General features: G+C 46.2%; 1 protein-coding gene across 2 annotated transcripts in view; it reads left to right on the top strand.

Annotated features, from left to right (window-relative positions):
• Positions 1–23,837, top strand: part of LOC143767683 (uncharacterized) — a 46,539-nt gene that overhangs the window by 10,871 nt on the left and 11,831 nt on the right. The window contains exons 2-5 of one of the 2 annotated variants that reach the window (XM_077256167.1): positions 22,048–22,197; positions 22,327–22,506; positions 22,589–22,712; positions 22,796–22,893. In XM_077256167.1, coding sequence (XP_077112282.1) covers positions 22,120–22,197; positions 22,327–22,506; positions 22,589–22,712; positions 22,796–22,893 — 480 coding nt within the window. In that variant the 5' untranslated portion in view covers positions 22,048–22,119. Of the gene's footprint in view, positions 1–21,995; positions 22,198–22,326; positions 22,507–22,588; positions 22,713–22,795; positions 22,894–23,837 lie in introns of both variants that reach the window. The other variant, XM_077256166.1, reaches the window with a different exon arrangement.

Raw genomic sequence — 23,837 nt, 5'->3', positions numbered from 1 at the left:
ACAGTTATGTCCATAAATATTGGGCCAGTTCTTAGATAAAGATTGTTTTGTTGGGGTCTGGTTCTGTTGTGATGACCCCACATAGTCTGAGGGGCAAGTTCCTTAGTTGATGTAAAAAGACATAAATTCATGCGACACATTCATTCCTGCAGTTAGGGTACTGCTGGCATTGGCGGAACGAGGTTATATAAGCTATTGTCTGGCTGCGGCCTGAACATTTATAATTCACTCGCTGCAGCGTGCCTGCTAGCCAGTCCACAGTGAAGCGGCCCGTCCAGCAACTAATTACCCTAGGTTTAGTTGCCTTACTTACCAGGGGGTAAGGGGGGAGCCGGGGAGCTGCAAGTTCCAAAGCGGAACTGGAAAGCGGGATATACATAAATCCCTGCAGTTCGTGACATATCGTAGCAGCAGTGGGATAACTAAAATATGCCACTGCGGTAAATTGATAGGTAAATAGCCTTAAGGCCCCGTCTCACTAAGCGATTTACCAACGATCACGACCAGCGATACGACCTGGCCGTGATCGTTGGTAAGTCGCTGTGTGGTCGCTGGGGAGCTGTCACACAGACAGCTCTCTCCAGCGACCAACGATCAGGGGAACGACTTCGGCATCGTTTAAACTGTCTTCAACGATGCCGAAGTCCCCCTGCAGCACCCGGGTAACCAGGGTAAACATCGGGTTACTAAGCGCAGGGCCGCGCTTAGTAACCCGATGTTTACCCTGGTTACCAAAAAAAACAAACACTACATACTCGCCTTTCGGTGTCCAGGTCCCTTGCCGTCTGCTTCCTGCTCTGACTGAGATCCGGCCGTACAGTGAGAAGTGAGAGCAGCAGTGACGTCACCGCTGCGCTCTGCTCTCAGTGTACGGCGGCAGTCAGTGAGAGCAGGAAGCAGACGGCAAGGGACCTGGACACCGAAAGGCGAGTATGTACTGTTTGTTTTTTTTGGTAACCAGGGTAAACATCGGGTTACTAAGCGCGGCCCTGCGCTTAGTAACCCGATGTTTACCCTGGTTACCAGTGAAGACATCGCTGGATCGGTGTCACACACACCGATTCAGCGATGTCAGCGGGGCCTCAACGACCAAAAAAAGGTCCAGGCCATTCCGACACGACCAGCGATCTCGCAGCAGGGGCCTGATCGCTGGTACGTGTCACACATAGCGAGATCGCTATGGAGGTCGCTGTTGCGTCACAAAACTTGTGACTCAGCAGCGATCTCGCTAGCGATCTCGCTATGTGAGACGGGGCCTTTATTTGTGTTTTCATCACATTGTTGCAGTGGTGGGATAACTAAGATAAGACCCCCTGCACATGTGATAGGCGTGTGCTGCCCTAAAGTCATCCTCGAACCGTGAACGGGGCGCCGGAAAGTGATCCGATCATATGGAAATCTGAACATAAATTTTACTCGCGTATTACAGACATGATGTTCGAAACCCATTTTAGCCAGGCTGGAGTGACCTGAATTGGATGTGTGGAATTAGGCTGGAGACCCACTAGCGAATTAGCCTGACTGCCATTAGGTAACGAGATGAGATCCTCTGACCCCTTGTGAGACCATATGCTGGTGTGGTTGGCTCTGGTTTCATCCTAATGCAGGACAATGCCAGACCTCATGTGGCTGGAGTGTGTCAGCAGTTCCTGCAAGATAAAGCCATTGAAGCTATGGACTGGCCCACCGTTCCCCAGACCTGAATCCGATTGATCACATCTGGGACATCATGTCTCTCACGATCCACCAATGTCACGTTGCACCAGACTGTCCAGGAGTTGGCAGATGATTTAGTCCAGATCCCTCAGGAAACCATCCACCACCTCATTAGGAGCATGCCCAGGAGTTGTAGGGAGGTCATACAGGCACATGGATGCCACACACACTACTGAGCATCATTTCCTTGTCTTGAGGCATTTCCACTGAAGTTGGATCCGCCCTTAATTTGATTTTCCACTTTGATTTAGAGTATCATTCCAAATCCAGACCTCCGTGGGATATTAGTTGTGATTTACGTTGATCATGTTTAGGTTTTATTGTTCTGAACACATTCCACTATGTAATGAATAAAGATTTACAACTGGAATATTTCATTCAGTGATATCTAGGATGTGGGGTTTTAGTGTTCCCTTTATTCTCTATTCCATCTTTTGTAATGTTACCTGTCACTCTGTGAAAAAAATGTACGCGGCTGATCATTTGCCGGCCCGGCTTTTACTCAATCTACATATCTATCTAGAATATATATATATATACTATATATAAATATAAACATATGTTTCACAGAATATTTTGTTTGAAAACTATGTGTAAATGATTTGAACATTTCTCTATGTAATATGTTAAAATCGCATTGCAGTCTAAAACCAATCGCAATGAATTTGGATGTAAATCGGATGATAGGTGTGAAAACTCGGATTGTACTCGAACAAAAAACGCATGACACTCACATGACAATTGCATTACACTCGTCCGACTCTCCAAAATCAAAATGAGACCGATTTTTAAATCACTAGTGTGTATAGCCTTACTGTGTATGAAAAAGTGGTGTGAGATCAGTGGGCCAGGGTCATTTAACCCCTTAAAAACATCAGTTACTTATTCAAATCTGCAAAAATGGGCTGTTTGCCCACTTTGATGCCAGTTCTGGTGCCCAGAACCCATTTAGGCCAGGCTGGAGGGACCTGGGTTTGATGCACGGCATCACTATCTGTGTATTTTAAGTGTCAGATCAGTGGCCCAAAGGCATTTAACTCCATAAAAACATCAGTTACTTATTCAAATCTGAGAAAATGTGCTGTTTGCCCACTTTGATGCCAGTTCTGATGCCCAGAACCCATTTGGGCCAGACTGGAGGGACCAGGGTTGCTTGCAGGGCATTGCTTTCTGTATATTTTAAGTGTCAGATCAGTGGCCCAAAGGCATTTAACCCCATAAAAACATCAGTTACTTATTCAAATATGTGAAAATGGGCTGTTTGCCCACTTTGATGCCAGTTCTGGTGCCCAGAACCCTTTTGGGCCAGGCTGGAAAGAACTGGGTTTGATGCATGGCATCACTGTCTGTGTATTTTAAGTGTCAGATCAGTGGCCCAAAGGCATTTAACCCCTTAAAAACATCATTTACTTATTCAAATCTGTGAAAATGGGCTGTTTGCCCACTTTGATGCCAGTTCTGGTGCCCAGAACCCATTTGGGCCAGGCTGGAAAGAACTGGGTTTGATGCATGGCATCACTATCTGAGTATTTTAAGTGTAAGATCAGTGGCCCAAAGGCATTTAACCCCATAAAAACATCAGTTACTTATTCAAATCTGAGAAAATGGGCTGTTTGCCCACTTTGATGCCAGTTCTGGTGCCCAGAACCCATTTGGGCCAGACTGGAGGGACCTAGGTTGCTTGCAGGGCATCACTATCTCGGCATTTTAAGTGTCAGATCAGTGGCCCAAAGGCATTTAACCCCTTAAAAACATCAGTTACTTATTCAAATGGCAAAAATTGACTGTCTGCCCACTTTGATGCCAGTTCTGATGCCCAGAACCCATTTGGGCCAGGCTGGAAATATCTGGTTTGGATGTTGGGCGCCCTGTTATATATGACTGCAGTGTGAGATCAGTGGCCCAAAGGCATTTAACGCTTTCTTCAGCGCTCTTTGGTGCCCACTTTGATGCCCATTTTTGTGCCAGTTTTATTGTTTTGGTAGCCGTTTTTAAGCGTATTCACATCAGGGCACCTCGCTGCATTGTCTTTTATTATTGTGATGATTATTTTTTGTTAAACCTACAAAAAACAGAAAAAAAAAATGGCCGAATAAGAAACTGACGAATAAGAAACCAACTTCAGCCTCGTAGGCTTTTTAGCCATTGTAGCTCCTGGGATCAGGCCCTCGCTCCAGTCCCTTCACTATAAAGCCTGGGCCTCATTATACAGCTGTACAGGGGCCTAGTGGAGGCTTTTTAGCCATTTCTCAGACTGTAGCTCCTGGGAACAGGCCCTCGCTCCAGTCCCTTCACTATAAAGCCTGGGCCTCATTATACAGCTGTACAGGAGCCTAGTGGAGGCTTTTTAGCCATTTCTCAGACTGTAGCTCCTGGGATCAGGCCCTCGCTCCAGTCCCTTCACTATAAAGCCTGGGCCTCATTATACAGCTGTACAGGAGCCTAGTGGAGGCTTTTTAGCCATTTCTCAGACTGTAGCTCCTGGGATCAGGCCCTCGCTCCTCGTCTGTATTGTGACTTGTGTTATCTAATATCTGATATTTGTGGTTTCTCCATTAGTCAGTGCTGTGACATCTGGAGAACATTGTTATCAGTAAATCTTTGGAGACGTGTTCCAGGTTCTTAGGCCGGGTTCACACTTGCGTGTGGCTGGTCTTTGGATGGCTGCCTATTTCCTTCCTTAAGCTCCGCCTACTTCTGCATGTTTCCTGCGTACCTATCTTTAACATTGGGTACTCAGGGACATGCGTTGTATGCGGATGCAGCGTTTTTATGTGCCCGCTGATCGCACAGGAATTCAAAAAGTTGCCTTCCCGTGCGGTCGGGGGGCACATCAAAACGCCACATGCGGACGCCCCCTCATGGAACGCATGTCCCTGCTTACCCAATGTTAAAGATAGGTACACAGGAAACATGCAGAAGTAGGCGGAGCTTAAGGGAGGAAGTACGCAGCCATCTGGAGACCAGCCACACGCAAGTGTGAACTTAGCCTTACAGATAACTCTGATCTCTGCACCGCACACATGCAGATTACAGGATGGAGGCAAAGCAGATTACAGAGGAAAATGAGTTTATTTCAACTTGAAACAAAAATGTCTAAATTTGACCAACTTTCCCTGCTGGTTGTACTCAGCACTACAATTCCCAGCAAGTCATATGGCTGCAGCACTGGTTACATCCTGACTCTAGTTACAATGAGGTTATAGTGATGATCATTGAGGTAGTATTGTCTGTAGAGCAGGTTTACAGAGGTGTCCATGACTTCACAATTGGTGGCCTTAGGGTCAGTGTCTGTTCTGTGATGATGTGAAGCCTGGCAGCCTCTGATCGGCCGGAACTTCCATCTACAGTCACTGAGCTGCTCAGTCTACAGCAGCCGCGTACTGCACATCCAGGAGAGGGAGCAGCTCCATCACCAAGCAGTGCTGACTGCGGCAGACACAGGACAGCTGTTCAGTAGGGGGATCATGTGTCACAGTCCAGCCATTGATGACTTATTCTAAAGATAGACCAATGCTACAAGTCTAGGACAACAAACTAAAGCCAGCAAATGATGTGGGGCTGGGTCAGTAAGTGTAATATATATATATATATATATATATATATATATATATATATATACTAGATGGTGGCCTGATTTTAATGCATTGGGTATTCTAGAATATGTATAGTAGTATATAGCACAGTCCACATAGTATATAACACAGCCTGCGTAATATATAACACAGCCCGCATAGTATATAGCACAGCCCACGCAGTATATAACACAGCCCACATAGTATATAACACAGCCCACGTAGTGTATAGCAGAGCCCACGTAGTATATAGCACAGCCCATGTAGTATATAGCACAGTCCACATAGTATATAACACGGCCCACGTAGTATATAACATGGCCCGCGAAGTATATAGCCCAGCCCACGTAGTATATAACAGCCCATGCAGTATATAACACAGCCACTTAGTATATAGCACAGCCCACGCAGTATATAACACAGCCCACATAGTATATAACACAGCCCACATAGTATATAACACAGCCCACGTAGTCTATAACAGCCCACGCAGTATATAACACAGCCCACTTAGTGTATAGCAGAGCCCATGTAGTATATAGCACATCCCACATAGTATATAGCACAGCCCACATAGTATATAGCACAGCCCACGTAGTATATAACACAGCCCGCGTAGTATATAGCACAGCCCACGTAGTATATAACAGCCCACGCAGTATATAACACAGCCACGTAGTATATGGCACAGCCCACGCAGTATATAACACAGCCCACGTAGTATATAACAGCCCACGTAGTATATAACAGCCCACGTAGTATATAACAGCCCACGTAGTATATAACAGCCCACGTAGTATATAACAGCCCACGTAGTATATAACAGCCCACGCAGTATATAGCACAGCCCACTCAGTATATAACACAGCCCACTCAGTATATAACACAGCCCACGTAGTATATAACAGCCCACGTAGTATATAACAGCCCACGTAGTATATAACAGCCCACGTAGTATATAACAGCCCACGTAGTATATAACAGCCCACGCAGTATATACCAGCCCACGCAGTATATAACAGCCCACGTAGTATATAGCACAGCCCACTCAGTATATAACACAGCCCACGTAGTATATAACAGCCCACGTAGTATATAACAGCCCACGTAGTATATAACAGCCCACGTAGTATATAACACAGCCCACGTAATATATAACAGCCCACGCAGTATATAACACAGCCCACGCAGTATGTAACGCAGCCACGTAGTATATAACAGCCCACCCAGTATATAACACAGTCCACACAGTATATAACACAGCCCGTGTAGTATATAACACAGCCCGTGTAGTATATAACACAGCCCGTGTAGTATATAACACTGCCCACGCAGTATATAACACTGCCCACGCAGTATATAACACTGCCCACGTATATAGCAGAGCCCACGTAGTATATAGCATAGCCCACGTAGTATATAGCACAGCCACGTAGTATATAGCACTGAGACGTATATAACACTGGAGGGGAGTATGGAGGAAGGCGGTGGCGGCAACTTTCTGGAGACCAGCCCGTCCGTCCATGAGAAGAGCAGATGTACGGGCGGTGGTGAGAGCGCCATCTCCGGCTGTGCAGGAGCAGCCCACGGTCCACGCATAACAATAACAGGACACATGTTTAGATGACAGAGAAGCCGAGGGCCCGGCCGGGAGTGTGGCTCACACGGGGCGCCCTGCAGGACTTCAAAGTGCCGGCACATGGGCTGGCTCCGAAGAGCTGTTCACGTGCAGACGCCCTTCCTGTAGTCCGGCACGGAGGCCGCTGCTGGGGGAGGACATCGTGGCTGCTCCTGGGAGTGTGCGGAGCCCCGGGCACAGGTCAGATGATGGCGGCTGCTATGATCTCCCCGTTGTATTTCCGTGTCCCGCATTGTGAGCGCTCGCTGCTTCCTCCCCATTATAACCTCATGCACTGTGTGCAGGTCATGTGTCAGCAGTGACGCACACAGGGGGTACTGACTGGAGGGGAGTAGGGAGGGGGCAATTCGCGGCCGGACTGTGCCTGTCGCTGCCGGCCGCGACCAATCAGCGACCCGGGATTTTCGTTACAGACAGACAGACGGAAGTACCCCTTAGACGATTATATAGATAGATTGACGGCTCTATTACTGTATTGTAGTGAAGTCCTCCCTGCTTTAACCCCTTCCCGACCTGTGACAGCGTATGCGTCATGAAAGTCGGTGCCAATCCGACGTGTGACGCATATGCTGTGTCACAGAATGATTGCGTCCCTGCAGGTCGGGTGAAAGGGTTAACTCCAATTTCACCCGACCTACAGGGACAGGGGGAGTGGTACTTCAGCCTAGGGGGGGTGGCTTCGCCCCCCCCCCCCCCCCCCCCCGTGGCTACGATCGCTCTGATTGGCTGTTGAAAGTGAAACAGCCAATCAGAGCAATCTGTAATATTTCACCTATGAAAATTGGTGAAATATTACAATCCAGCCATGGCCGATGCTGCAATAGCATCTGCCATGGCTGGAGACCCCGATCTGCCCCCCCCAATGCCACTGATCTCCTCCTCTCCGTCCTGTCATGTCCCATGCTCCCCTCCGTCCTCCTGTCTGCTCCCCCGTCCTCCTGTCTGCTCCCCCCGTGCTCCGATCGCACCCCCCGTGCTCCGATCGCACCCCCCTATACTTACCGAGCTCCAGTGTCCCTCATGGTGTCCTCGGTCTTCTCCATGGGCGCCGCCATCTTCCAAAATGGCGGGCGCATGCGCAGTGCACCCGCCGAATCTGCCGGCCGGCAGATTCTTTCCAGGTACATTTTGATCGCTGTGGTAGGTTCTATCACAGCGATCAAAATAAAAAAAATAGTAAATAACCCCCCCTTTATTACCCCCATAGGTAGGGACAATAATAAAATACAGAAATTATATTTATTTTTGTTTTTCCATTAGGGGTAGGGTTAGGGTTGCACTTAGGGTTAGGGTTGCACTTAGGGCTAGGGTTGCACTTAGGGTTGCACATAGGGTTAGGGTTCCACTTAGGGATAGGGTTGCACTTAGGGTTGCACTTAGGGTTAGGGTTGCACTTAGGGTTAGGGTTGCACTTAGGGTTAGGGTTCCACTTAGGGTTAGGGTTACAGTTAGGGATAGGGTTCCACTTAGGGTTAGGGTTGCACTTAGGGTTAGCGTTGCACTTAGGGCTAGGGTTGCACTTAGGGTTGCACTTAGGGTTAGGGTTGCACTTAGGGATAGGGTTGCACTTAGGGATAGGGTTGCACTTAGGGATAGGGTTGCACTTAGGGATAGGGTTGCACTTAGGGATAGGGTTGCACTTAGGGATAGGGTTGCACTTAGGGCTAGGGTTGCACTTAGGGCTAGGGTTAGAATTAGAGTTAGAATTAGGGTTAGTGTTGCAATTAGGGTTACAATTAGGGCTAGGGTTGGAATTAGGGTTAGAATTAGGCTATGTGCACACGGTGCGGATGTGGCTGCGGATCCGCAGCGGATTGGTCGCTGCGGATTCGTAGCAGTTTTCCATCACGTTTACAGTACCACGTAAACCTATGGAAAACCAAATCCGCTGTGCCCATGGTGCGGAAAATACAGCGCGGAAACGCTGCGTTGTATTTTCCGCAGCATGTCAATTCTTTGTGCGGATTCCGCAGCGTTTTACACCTGCTCCATAATAGGAATCCGCAGGTGAAAGCCACACAGAAAACACTGGAAATCCGCGGTAAATCCGCAGGTAAAGCGTAGTGCGTTTTACCTGCAGATTTTTCAAAAACGGTGCGAGAAATCCGCACACAAATTCGCAACGTGTTCACATAGCCTTAGGGTTAGGGTTGAAATTAGAGTTAGGGTTGGAATTAGGGTTAAGACTAGGGTTAGGGGTGTGTTGGGGTTAGGATTGTGGTTAGGGTTGGGATTAGGGTTAGGGGTGTGTTGGGGTTAGTGTTGGAGTTAGAATTGAGGGGTTTCCACTGTTTAGGCACATCAGGGGGTCTCCAAACGCGACATGGCGCCACCATTAATTCCAGCCAATCTTACGTTGAAAAAGTCAAATGGTGCTCTCTCCCTTCCGAGTCCGACGTGTGCCCAAACAGTGGTTTACCCCTACATATGGGGTACCAGCGTACTCAGGAGAAACTGGACAACAACTTTTGGGGTCCAATTTCTCCTGTAACCCTTGGGAAAATAAAAAATTGCGGGCTAAAAAATTATTTTTGAGGAAAGAAAAATTATTTTTTATTTTCACAGCTCTGCGTTATAAACTTCTGTGAAGCACTTGGGTGTTCAAAGTGCTCACCACACATCTAGATTAGTTCCTTGGGAGGTCTTGTTTCCAAAATAGGGTCACTTGTGGGGGAGCTCCAATGTTTAGGCGCACAGGGGCTCTCCAAACGCGACATGGTGTCCGCTAATGATTGGAGCTAATTTTCCATGCAAAAAGCCAAATGGCATGCCTTCCCTTCCGAGCCCTGCCGTGCGCCCAAACAGTGGTTTACCCCCACATATGGAGTATCAGGGTACTCAGGAGAACCTGGACAACAACATTTGGGGTCCAATTTCTCCTGTTACCCTTGGGAAAATAAAAACTTCTGGGCTTTGAGGAAAGAAAAAATATTTTTTATTTTCACGGCTCTGCGTTATAAACTTCTGTGAAGAACCTGGGGGTTTAAAGTGCTCACTATGCATCTAGATAAGTTCCTTGGGTGGTCTAGTTTCCAAAATGGGGTCACTTGTGGGGGAGCTCCAGTGTTTAGGCACACAGGGGCTCTCCAAACGCGACATGGTGTCCGCTAACGATTGGAGCTAATTTTCCATTCAAAAAGTCAAATTGCGCGCCTTCCCTTCCGAGCCTTGCCGTGCGCCCAAACAGTGGTTTACCCCCACATGTGAGGTATGGGCGTACTCAGGAAAAGTTGCCCAACAAATTTTAGGATCCATTTTATCCTGTTGCCCATGTGAAAATGAAAAAAGTGAGGCTAAAAGAATTTTTTTGTGAAAAAAAAAAGTACTTTTTTATTTTTACGGCTCAATGTTATGATCCGGTGACTTTGGAGCCTCATGAGACTTTCTCAGGAGAAGTGGAATCTGTACTGACCGCAAACCCCCAACTTAACACCGCAACTAGAAGTAGCCGTGGGGTGTGCCTAAAAACCCTAGACACCTCGACACAGCCGGAGGACTAAATACCCCTATAGAAAGAAATAGGAATACTAACTAACTAAAGAGCAGAACCCCAAAGGATAGGCAGCCCCCCACAAATATTGACTGTGAATAGGAGAGGAAAGACACACACAGGCAGAAAACAGATTCCTGCAAAAGTGGCCACTCTAGCTAAACAGGGAAAGATAGAACAGAATACTAAGCGGTCAGTATGAAAACTCTAAAAATATCCACAGCAGAAAATACAAAAAGTTCCACAATCTAACTAAAGACATGGAATGTATATCTGCAACTCCTGAGAATCCAACAAGACTGAGAAATTACTGATACAATCTAAGCTGGACAAAAAAAACACTGAATAGCACTAAATCATAAGCACACGGCATGTGTGCCAAGAAAACTAGACACTTACAGTGGGGCAAAAAAGTATTTAGTCAGTCAGCAATAGTGCAAGTTCCACCACTTAAAAAGATGAGAGGCGTCTGTAATTTACATCATAGGTAGACCTCAACTATGGGAGACAAACTGAGAAAAAAAAAATCCAGAAAATCACATTGTCTGTTTTTTTATCATTTTATTAGCATTTTATGGTGGAAAATAAGTATTTGGTCAGAAACAAACAATCAAGATTTCTGGCTCTCACAGACCTGTAACTTCTTCTTTAAGAGTCTCCTCTTTCCTCCACTCATTACCTGTAGTAATGGCACCTGTTTAAACTTGTTATCAGTATAAAAAGACACCTGTGCACACCCTCAAACAGTCTGACTCCAAACTCCACTATGGTGAAGACCAAAGAGCTGTCAAAGGACACCAGAAACAAAATTGTAGCCCTCACCAGGCTGGGAAGACTGAATCTGCAATAGCCAACCAGCTTGGAGTGAAGAAATCAACAGTGGGAGCAATAATTAGAAAATGGAAGACATACAAGACCACTGATAATCTCCCTCGATTTGGGGCTCCACGCAAAATCCCACCCCGTGGGGTCAGAATGATCACAAGAACGGTGAGCAAAAATCCCAGAACCACGTGGGGGGACCTAGTGAATGAACTGCAGAGAGCTGGGACCAATGTAACAAGGCCTACCATAAGTAACACACTACGCCACCATGGACTCAGATCCTGCAGTGCCAGACGTGTCCCACTGCTTAAGCCAGTACATGTCCGGGCCCGTCTGAAGTTTGCTAGAGAGCATTTGGATGATCCAGAGGAGTTTTGGGAGAATGTCCTATGGTCTGATGAAACCAAACTGGAACTGTTTGGTAGAAACACAACTTGTCGTGTTTGGAGGAAAAAGAATACTGAGTTGCATCCATCAAACACCATACCTACTGTAAAGCATGGTGGTGGAAACATCATGCTTTGGGGCTGTTTCTCTGCAAAGGGGCCAGGACGACTGATCCGGGTACATGAAAGAATGAATGGGGCCATGTATCGTGAGATTTTGAGTGCAAACCTCCTTCCATCAGCAAGGGCCTTGAAGTTGAAACGTGGCTGGGTCTTTCAACATGACAATGATCCAAAGCACACCGCCAGGACAACGAAGGAGTGGCTTCGTAAGAAGCATTTCAAGGTCCTGGAGTGGCCTAGCCAGTCTCCAGATCTCAACCCTATAGAAAACCTTTGGAGGGAGTTGAAAGTCCGTGTTGCCAAGTGAAAAGCCAAAAACATCACTGCTCTAGAGGAGATCTGCATGGAGGAATGGGCCAAAATACCAACAACAGTGTGTGGCAACCTTGTGAAGACTTACAGAAAACGTTTGACCTCTGTCATTGCCAACAAAGGATATATTACAAAGTATTGAGATGAAATTTTGTTTCTGACCAGATACTTATTTTCCACCATAATATGCAAATAAAATGATAAAAAAACAGACAATGTGATTTTCTGGATTTTTTTTTCTCAGTTTGTCTCCCATAGTTGAGGTCTACCTATGATGTAAATTACAGACGCCTCTCATCTTTTTAAGTGGTGGAACTTGCACTATTGCTGACTGACTAAATACTTTTTTGCCCCACTGTATCTTTGCAGATTTGGCAGCAAGGCAGAGGAACCAGGCAAGGACAAAACCTCCAAAAACAATGGACAACTGGCAAGGACTAATGCATCCTTCTAACCTAAATACCCCAGTCAGAACTGCAATCAGCAGAAACACCTGACCAGGGCTGCAGCCCAGAGACAACTGCATTACCACCTACAACCACCAGAGGGAGCCCAAAAGCAGAATTCACAACAGATCAATTTGTGAAGCACCTGAGGGTTTAAAGTGCTCACTATGCATCTAGATAAGTTCCTTGGGGGGTCTAGTTTCCAAAATGGGGTCACTTGTGGGGGAGCTCCAATGTTTAGGCACACAGGGGCTCTCCAAACGCGACATGGTGTCCGCTAAAGATTGGAGCCAATTTTTCATTCAAAAAGTCAAATGGCGATCCTTCCCTTCCAAGCCCTGCCGTGCGCCCAAACAGTGGTTTACCTCCACATATGAGGTATCAGCGTACTCAGGACAAATTGGACAACAACGTCCATGGTCCAGTTTCTCCTTTTACCCTTGGGAAAATAAAAAATTGTTGCTAAAAGATCATTTTTGTGACTAAAAAGTTAAATGTTCATTTTTTCCTTCCATGTTGCTTCTGCTGCTGTGAAACACCTGAAAAGTTAATAAACTTCTTGAATGTGGTTTTGAGCACCTTGAGGGGTGCAGTTTTTAGAATGGTGTCTCTTTTGGGTATTTTCAGCCATATAGACCATTCAAACTGACTTAAAATGTGAGGTGGTCCCTAAAAAAATGGTTTTGTAAATTTTGTTGTAAAAATGAGAAATCACTGGTCAAATTTTAACCCTTATAACTTCCTAGCAAAAAAAAAAATTTTGTTTCCAAAGTTGTGCTGATATAAAGTAGACATGTGGGAAATGTTATTTATTAACTATTTTGTGTCACATAACTCTCTGGTTTAACAGAATAAAAATTCAAAATGTGAAAATTGCGAAATTTTCAAAATTTTCGCCAAATTTCCGTTTTTTTCACAAATAAACGCAGAAATTATCGACCTAAATTTACCACTAACATGAAGCCCAATATGTCACGAAAAAACAATCTCAGAACCGCTAGGATCCGTTGAAGCGTTCCTGAGTTATTACCTCATAAAGGGACACTGGTCAGAATTGGAAAAAACGCCAGGTCATTAAGGTCAAAATAGGCTGGGTCATGAAGGGGTTAAAGGGAACAGGTCACCCCCAGGGCGTTTTTAACCCCTTCATGACCCAGCCTATTTTGGCCTTAATGACCTTGCCGTTTTTTGAAATTCTGACCAGTGTCCCTTTATGAGGTAATAACTCAGGAACGCTTCAACGGATCCTAGCGATTCTGAGATTGTTTTTTCGTGACATATTGGGCTTCATGTTAGTGGTAAATTTAGGTCGATAATTTCTGCGTTTATTTGTGAAAAAAACGGAAATTTGGCAAAAAATTTGAAAATTTCTCAATTTTCACATTTTTAATTTTTATTCTGTTAAACCAGAGAGTTATGTGACACAAAATAGTTAATAAATAACGTTTCCCACATGTCTACTTTACATCAGCACAATTTTGGAAACAATTTTTTTTTTTGCTAGGAAGTTATAAGGGTTAAAATTTGACCAGTGATTTCTCATTTTTACAACAAAATTTACAAAACCATTTTTTTTAGGGACCACCTCACATTTGAAGTCATTTTGAGGGTTCTATATGGCTGAAAATACCCAAAAGTGACACCATTCTAAAAACTGCACCCCTCAAGGTGCTCAAAACCACATTCAAGAAGTTTTATTAACCCTTCAGGTGTTTCACAGCAGCAGAAGCAACATGGAAGTAAAAAATGAACATTTAACTTTTTAGTCACAAAAATGATCTTTTAGCAACAATTTTTTTATTTTCCCAGCGGTAAAAGGAGAAACTGGACCACGGACGTTGTTGTCCAATTTGTCCTGAGTACGCTGATACCTCATATGTGGGGGTAAACCACTGTTTGGGCGCACGGCAGGGCTCGGAAGGGAAGGAGCGCCATTTGACTTTTTGAATGAAAAATTGGCTCCAATCTTTAGCGGACACCATGTCGCGTTTGGAGAGCCCCCGTGTGCCTAAACATTGGAGCTCCCCCACAAGTGACCCCATTTTGGAAACTAGACCCCCCAAGGAACTTATCTAGAAGCATAGTGAGCACTTTAAACCCCCAGGTGCTTCACAAATTGATCCGTAAAAATGAAAAAGTACTTTTTTTTCACAAAAAAATTATTTTAGCCTCAATTTTTTCATTTTCACATGGGCAACAGGATAAAATGGATCCTAAATTTTGTTGGGCAATTTCTCCTGAGTACACCAATACCTCACATGTGGGGGTAAACCACTGTTTGGGTGCACGGCAAGGCTCGGAAGGGGAGGCGTGCCATTTGACTTTTTGAATGGAAAATTAGCTCCAATCGTTAGCGGACACCATGTCGCGTTTGGAGAGCCCCTGTGTGCCTAAACATTGGAGCTCCCCTACAAGTGACCCCATTTTGGAAACTAGACCCCCCAAGGAACTTATCTAGATGCATAGTGAGCACTTAAAACCCCCAGGTGCTTCACAGAAGTTTACAACGCAGAGCCGTGAAAATAAAAAATAATTTTTCTTTCCTCAAAAATGATTTTTGGCCCGGAATTTTTTATTTTCCCAAGGGTAATAGGAGAAATTGGACCCCAAATTTTGTTGTCCAGTTTGTCCTGAGTACGGTGATACCCCATATGTGGGGGTAAACCACTGTTTGGGCACATGCCGGGGCTCGGAAGGGAAGTAGTGACGTTTTGGAATGCAGACTTTGATGGAATGGTCTGCGGGCGTCACATTGCATTTGCAGAGCCCCTGATGTGCCTAAACAGTAGAAACACCCCACAAGTGACCCCATTTTGGAAACTAGACCCCCGAAGGAACTTATCTAGATGTGTGGTGAGCACTTTCAACCCCCAAGTGCTTCACAGAAGTTTATAACGCAGAGCCGTGAAAATAAAAAATAATTGTTCTTTCCTCAAAAATTATGTTTTAGCAAGTAATTTTTTATTTTTGCAAGGGTAACAGGAGAAATTGGACCCCAACAGTTGTTGCCCAGTTTGTCCTGAGTACGCTGGTACCCCAAATGTGGGGGTAAACCACTGTTTGGGCGCACGTCGGGGCTTGGAAGGGAGCACCATTTGACTTTTTGAATGCAAGATTGGCTGGAATCAATGGTGGCGCCATGTTGCGTTTGGAGACCCCTGATGTGCCTAAACAGTGGAAACCCCTCAATTCTAATTTCAACACTAACCCCAACACACCCCTAATCCTAATCCCAACTGTAGCCATAACCCTAATCACAACCCTAACCCCAACACACCCCTAACCACAACCCTAACCGCAACACACCCGTAACCTTAATTCCAACCCTAATCCTAACCCTAATCCCAACCGTAGCCCTAATCCCAACCCTAACCACAACTGTAACCCCAACACACCCCTAACCCTATCCGTAACCCTAACCACAAGCCTAATCTTAACCCTATTTCAAACCCTAGCCCTAATTCCAACCCTAACTCTAATTCCAACCCTAACCCTAAGGCTATGTGCCCACGTTGCGGATTCGTGTGAGATTTTTCCGCACGATTTTTGAAAAATCTGCAGGTAAAAGGCACTGCGTTTTACCTGCGGATTTACAGCAGATTTCCAGTGTTTTTTTGTGCGGATTTCACCTGCGGATTCCTATTGAGGAACAGGTGTAAAACGCTGCGGAATCCGCACAAAGAATTGACATGCTGCGGAAAATACAACGCAGCGTTTCTGCACGGAATTTTCCGCACCATGGGCACAGCGGATTTGGTTTTCCTTAGGTGTACATGGTACTGTAAACCTGATGGAAAACTGCTTCGAATTCGCAGCGGCCAATCCGCTGCGGATCCGCGGCCAATCCGCTGCCAATCCGCTGCGGATCCGCGGCCAATCCGCTGCGGATCCGCTGTCAATCCGCTGCGGATCCGCGGCCAATCCGCTGCGGATCCGCTGCGGATCCGCGGCCAATCCGCTGCGGATCCGCTGCGGATCCGCTGCCAATCCGCTGCGGATCCGCGGCCTATCCGCTGCCAATCCGCGGCCGATCCGCTGCGGATCCGCGGCCGATCCGCTGCGGATCCGCGGCCGATCCGCTGCGGATCCGCGGCCGATCCGCTGCGGATCCGCGGCCGATCCGCTGCGGATCCGCGGCCGATCCGCTGCGGATCCGCTGCCGATCCGCTGCGGATCCGCGGCCGATCCGCTGCGGATCCGCGGCCGATCCGCTGCGGATCCGCGGCCGATCCGCTGCGGATCCGCTGCCGATCCGCTGCGGATCCGCGGCCGATCCGCTCTGTGTGCACATGCCCTAACCCTACCCCTGACCCTACCCGTAACCCTAACCCAATCCGCTGCGGATCCGCGGCCAATCCGCTGCCAATCCGCTGCGGATCCGCGGCCAATCCGCTGCGGATCCGCTGTCAATCCGCTGCGGATCCGCGGCCAATCCGCTGCGGATCCGCTGCGGATCCGCGGCCAATCCGCTGCGGATCCGCTGCGGATCCGCGGCCAATCCGCTGCGGATCCGCTGCGGATCCGCTGCCAATCCGCTGCGGATCCGCGGCCGATCCGCTGCCAATCCGCGGCCGATCCGCTGCGGATCCGCGGCCGATCCGCTGCGGATCCGCGGCCGATCCGCTGCGGATCCGCGGCCGATCCGCTGCGGATCCGCGGCCGATCCGCTGCGGATCCGCGGCCGATCCGCTGCGGATCCGCTGCCGATCCGCTGCGGATCCGCGGCCGATCCGCTCTGTGTGCACATGCCCTAACCCTACCCCTAACCCTACCCGTAACCCTAACCCTACCCCTAACCCTACCCCTAGTTCTAACCCTAGTTCTAACCCTAACCCTAGTGGAAAAAAAAAAATAAAAAAATTCTTTATTTTATTATTGTCCCTATGGGGGTGATAAAAGGGGGGGGGGGGTTATTTATTATTTTTTTTTTATTTTGATCGCTGTGATAGAACCTACCACAGCGATCAAAATGTACCTGTAAGGAATCTGCCGGCGGGCATACTGAGCATGCGCCCGCCATTTTCCAAGATGGCGGCGCCCAGCGAGGAGACGGCCGGACACTGGGAGGATCGGTAAGTATGAAGGGGTGGTGGGGGGGTGGATCGGAGCACGGGGGGGGGGGAACGGAGCACAGGGGGGGTGGGTCTGAGCAAGGAGGGAGCGGACAGGAGGACGGGGGAGCCGGCAGGCGGACGGAGGGGACCGGACCCCATAACGGAGGATGGGGGGGGCGATCGGTGGGCGTGGGGGGGGGCACTTCAGTATTTCCAGCCATAGCCGATGATATTGCAGCATCGTCCATGGCTGGATTGTAATATTTCACCAGTTTTTTAGGTGAAATATTACAAATCGCTCTGATTGGCAGTTTCACTTTCAACAGCCAATCAGAGCGATCGTAGCCACGGGGGGGTGAAGCCACCCCCCCTGGGCTGAAGTACCACTCCCCCTCTCCCTGCAGATCGGGTAAAATAGGAGTTAACCCCTTCACCCGATCTGCAGGGACGCGATCATTCCATGACGCCACATAGGCGTCATGGGTCGGATTGGCACGGGTTTTCATGACGCCTACGTGGCGTCAAAGGTCGGGAAGGGGTTAAGTAAAAGTGCCACCTTCAGCAGCACTAAGGCTGCATTCTGTGAAGGTGGCTCTTATGTTTCTGATCCCTAGTAACGCTGAAATATTGGCTTTTATAAATTGCACCCCATACCTGTATTGAGTCACAGAGGTATCCATGGTGTCTTCCCGTTTTAGCTGCCTCTGAGCCATCCATCTTAGTGCTGCCAAAGGTGGCTCTTTTACTTAAAAATGCCCTGGGGGGTGACAGGTTCCCTTTAAAAAGTTTCTTGCTCTATGCAGGAAAAAAGTTTTATATTGGGTGCAATTAGACCCAACTAGAAAAAACACCTAAAAAAATTAATGCAAGTCTCTTAAAAGTATATGTTAGTATATACGAAACCCTTTAAAAAAGGGGACTATAAATGGGTTAATTGTAATATCAGGAACAATACACAGAAGCTGACGGAGCCAATGTGCAGCTTAATGTTCAGGCCAATTTTTACAATTCAGACCACTGTCACTTTATGAGGTTATAACTCTGGAACGCTTTAACGGATCCCGCTGATTCTGAGATTGTTTTTACGTGACATATTGTACTTCATGTTAGTGGTAACATTTCTTCGATATTACTTGCGTTTATTTATGAAAAAAATGGAAATATGGGGAAAATGTTTAAAATTTTACCATTTTAAAACTTTGAATATTCATTCCCTTAAATCAGAGAGATATGTCATACAAAATAGTTAATAAATAACATTTCTCACATGTCAAGTTTACATCAGCACAATTTTGGAACCAATTTTTTTTGTTGTTAGGAAGTTATAAGGGTTAAAAGTTGACCAGCGATTTCTCATTTTAACAACAAAATTTGCAAAACCACTTTTTTAGGGACCATCTCACATTTAAAGTCACTTTGAGGGGTGTACATGACAGAAAATAGCCAGTGACACTCTTTGAAAAACTACACCCCTTAAGGTGCTCAAAACCACATTCAAGAAGTTTATTAACCCTTTAGTGCTTCACAGGAACTGAAGCAAAATGGAAGGAAAAAATTACCATTTAACTTTTTATTACAAACATTTTACTTCAGAACCAATTTTTTTTATTTTCACAAGCGTAAAAAGAGAAAATGAACCACAATATTTGTTGTGCAATTTCTGCTGAATATGCCGATACCCCATAAGTGGTGGTAAACCACTGTTTGGGCGCACGGCAGAGCTTGGAAGAGAAGGAGTGCCATTTGACGTTTTCAATGCAGAATTGTCTGGAATTGAGATCGAACGCCATGTCGCGTTTGGAGAGCCCCTGATGTGCCTAAACAGTGGAAACCTCCCACAAGTGACACCATTTTGGAAAGTAGACCCCCCAAAGAGCTTATATAGATGTGTGGTGAGCACTTTAAACGCCCAAACATTTCACAGAAGTTTGTCGCAGAACCGTGAAAATAAATCTTTTTTTTTTTTTCACAAAAATGTTTTTTTATCCCCAAATTTTTTTATTTTCCCAAGGGTAACAGGAGAAACTGGACCCCAAAAGTTGTTTTCCAATTTGTCCTGTGTACGCTGATGCCCCATATGTGGGGGTAAACCACTGTTTGGGCGCACGGCAGAGCCTAGAAGGGAGAGAGCACCATTTGACTTTTTAATCGCATAATTGGCTGGAATCAATGGTGGAGCCATGTTGCGTTTGGAGACCCCCTGATGTACCTAAACAGTGGAAACCCCCCAATTCTAACCCTAATCCCAACCCTATCCATAATCCTAATCACAAGCCTAACCCCAACACACCCCTAACCCTAATCACAACCCTAACCCCAACACACCCCTAATCCCTAACCAAAACCCTAATTACAACTCTAACCCCAACACACTCCTAACCCTAATCCCAACCATAACCCTAATCACAACCCTAACCCCAACACACCCCTAACCCTAATCCCGACCCTAACCACAAACCTAACCCTAATCCCAATACACCCCTAATCCCAACCATATCCCTAATCCCTAATTTGATTCATCAAATATCAAGCGTTTTTTGCAAAAACGTCTACTACTGTTCCTCTATCTCTCGCTGGAAAAGCTCTTCTTGTTTGGATACAGCTGTGCTTAGTTTGGACTGAACTACATCCGTGCTAGAGTGTCTTAAATGGCGGACACAGTGGTAAGCTGAAATGTAATAATTTTTTTCCATTACCGTGTAATGAATATCTCCTGCAGTATTGCTAATGCCGATTCCAGTGTTGATAAATGAGACGAGAATTAGCGTTATGGAAGATGAGTCTATGAGAAATGTATTCAGCTGCCGACTCCGAGGTGGAACCTGCTTCTTGTCTGTGGCTTAAACTATATGTTTTATTAGTAGATGTCAGGGAAGAACACAGTATGTTGTAAAATAATAAAAGTATCATTGCTGCTTGGGTCCCCCGCCAGTCTCTGTATTTCTTGGTTATTCCCAACGAACTTGTGATTCCTACAGCCAATCAGTTGCCAAAGCAGTGAGTAACATAGCCAGTGATTGGGAGCATGGAAGAGAGAGATGTCCTAGTCAGCAATTCAACTCATGGTCCAGTCCATAACAGACTAGATAATACAACATGTGCACTTTCTATCTCCTAATATGCTTCCTTTAACCCCTTCACCCCCGGAGCTTTTTCCGTTTTTCCGTTTTCGTTTTTCGCTCCCCTCCTTCCCAGAGCCATAACTTTTTTATTTTTCTGTCAATTTGGCCATGTGAGGGCTTATTTTTTGCGGGACGAGTTGTACTTTTGAACGACATCATTGGTTTTACCATGTCGTGTACTAGAAAACGGGAAAAAAATTCCAAGTGCAGTGAAATTGCAAAAAAAGTGCAATCCCACACTGGTTTTTTGCTTGCCTATTTTGCTAGGTTCACTAAATGCTAAAACTGACCTGCCATTATGATTCTCCAGGTCAGTACGAGTTCATAGACACCTAACATGACTAGGTTCTTTTTTACCTAAGTGGTGAAAAAAAATTCCAAACTTTGCAAAAAAATAAATAAATAAAATTGCGCCATTTTCCGATACCCGTAGCGTCTCCATTTTTCGTGATCTGGGGTCGGGTGAGGGCTTATTTTTTGCGTGCCGAGCTGGCATTTTTAATGATAGCATTTTGGTGCAGATACGTTCTTTTGATCGCCCGTTATTGCATTTTAATGCAATGTCGTGGCGACCAAAAAAACGTAAATCTGGCGTTTCGATTTTTTTTTCATTACGCCGTTTAGCGATCAGGTTAATGCTTTTTTTTATTGATAGATCGGGCGATTCTGAACGCGGCGATACCAAATATGTGTAGGTTGGGGTTTTTTTTTATTGATTTATTTTGATTGGGGCGAAAGGGGGGTGATTTAAACTTTTATATTTTTTTTATTTTTTTCACATTTTTTTTAACTTTTTTTTTTAACTTTTACCATGCTTCTATACCCTCCATGGGAGGCTAGAAGCAGGCACAGCCCGATCGGCTCTGCTACATAACAGCGATCATCAGATCGCTGTTATGTAGCTAAAATGCAGGTGTGCTGTGAGCGCCGACCACAGGGGGGCGCTCACAGCCACCGGTGATCAGTAACCATAGAGGTCTCCAGGACCTCTATGGTTACAATGTACAAGCATCGCCGACCTCCGATCATGTGACGGGGGTCGGCGATGCGCTCATATCCGGCCGCACGGCCGGATGCGGTAGTTAAATGCCGCTGTCTGCGTTTGACAGCGGCATTTAACTAGTTAATAGCGGCGGGTGATCGCGATTTCACCCGCCGCTATTGCGCGCACATGTCAGCTGTAAAAAACAGCTGACATGTCGCGACTTTGATGTGCGCTCACCGCCGGAGCGCACATCAAAGCGGGGGTCCCGACATGTGACGTACTATTCCGTCACATGTCGGGAAGGGGTTAATATTTCCAACAGTTGTATTATTGCACAAGATTTTTATGCTACATCAGCTCATCTTCTCACTCAGTTCTCTACAATATCGGATCCTCTCAGTGAAGATCTTCTATATAAGAGAATTTTCCTGATTTAACCATCAAAGATGGATATGGACAGAGACAAGATGGTGGAGAAGATCTTACACCTCACCCTAGAGATCCTCTTCCGGCTTACTGGAGAGGTGAGAGATTCTGATGACGTCACATTACATCATTCTTATCTATGGGAATAACAAATTGACAGAACTGGAGAGGTGAGGACTCTGGAAATGTCTGTAGTGAGATTTATTAATGTGTCTCTCCATAACCAGGATTACACAGTAGTGAAGAAGACCTCTAGTGAGCGCTGTCAGGACCCTGTGTCTGAGGAATGCGGAAGATCCCTGAGCCCAATCACGGGGCCTCCACCTCACCCCCTGATACATGAGGACATCAATGACCAGAAGATCCTAGAACTGACCTACAAGATGATTGAGCTGCTGACTGGAGAGGTGACACTGCTGGGAATGCTGGGACATTATACAGTAACGCTATTAAGGGATTGGGGGATGACGGTATCATTGTATGTGTCAGGTTCCTATAAGGTGTCAGAATGTCGCCGTCTATTTCTCTATGGAGGAGTGGGAGTATTTAGAAGGACACAAAGATCTGTACAAGGACGTCATGATGGAGGCTCCTCAACCCCTCACATCACCAGGTAATAGACAGGACTAAATACAGAGGGCCTATAATTATCTGTATGTAAAGAATGAATTCAGTCCATGTATGTGTTTCCTCCAGATCTATCCAGTAAGAAGACAACACCAGAGAGATGTCCCCGTCCTCTTCTTCCGCAGGACTGTAAACGGGAAGATCCCAATGTTCCTCAGGATCATCAGGTAGATGGAGAGAAGGTGTCATGAGATCTCCCCTTTGATGTGTATACCGAAGTGAAGGTCTTGTGCTCAGTCTTGTTTTTTCCACCAGTATTACCATATTTTTTGGAGTATATGACGCACTGGACTATAAGATGCACCCAGGTTTTAGAGGTGGAAAATAGGGAAAAAATATTTGAAGCAAAAAATGCGGTAAAGTATTTACTAACGTAATTAACATACTATTATATGTTGTGTTATTATATATAATAGTATGTTATTATGTTGGAAGCTACGGGTAGATGATGGTGCTGCTGGACCAGTGTGGTGTCTGTAAAGTACTATATGAAGACGCTGGAGGGTGAGTATAAGAATGGGGGCACAGGGCTTATATTTAAAGTACCAATCCAGTACTGAAAAATGACACTGGAGTGTTGCTTTAAGATCCCATGGGAGAACTATAGCTCCCAGCATGTCATGCAGATCCTGTGGCATTCTGGAAGTTATAGTTCACCGCAGGAGTGGCAGAGTGCTTTTTTATGTGTTGGAATTACTAATCTTTTAATTAATTCTTACTTGTACAGGCTGTGCTCATATCAGTGCAGGTCCTGCAGCCAGCCAGCCACGCTGGAAAACCAAAAGTATCTATCTCTCTACAGCTTTCAGGACCTGTGTTGAGGTAATGAAGGGCTGGAGCATCACATGATCGCACAGAGCCCTTCCTCTTATTACCGCACCACAAGTCCTGTAAGAGGAAGCTGAATTGTTTCTAGTGCGGTGTCTGAAGGACCTGTGGTGACATAATGAAGAGGGAGGGCTCTGTGCTATCATGCGATGCTCCAGTCTGCCCTCTTCATTACCTCAACCCAACTCGTATAATGACGGGAACACTTGGCATCAGCACAGCCTGCGCTGTGTTGTCAGGTCTGCGACTACGGCAATCCCTCCTGTGGCACCCAGCTCCTGTT

The sequence above is a fragment of the Ranitomeya variabilis genome, chromosome 4 (genome assembly GCF_051348905.1).
Source record: "Ranitomeya variabilis isolate aRanVar5 chromosome 4, aRanVar5.hap1, whole genome shotgun sequence".
NCBI classification, from domain to species: Eukaryota; Metazoa; Chordata; class Amphibia; order Anura; family Dendrobatidae; genus Ranitomeya; species Ranitomeya variabilis.
Note: the sequence above shows the minus strand (reverse complement) of the source record. Positions and strands in the feature narration are given on the sequence as shown.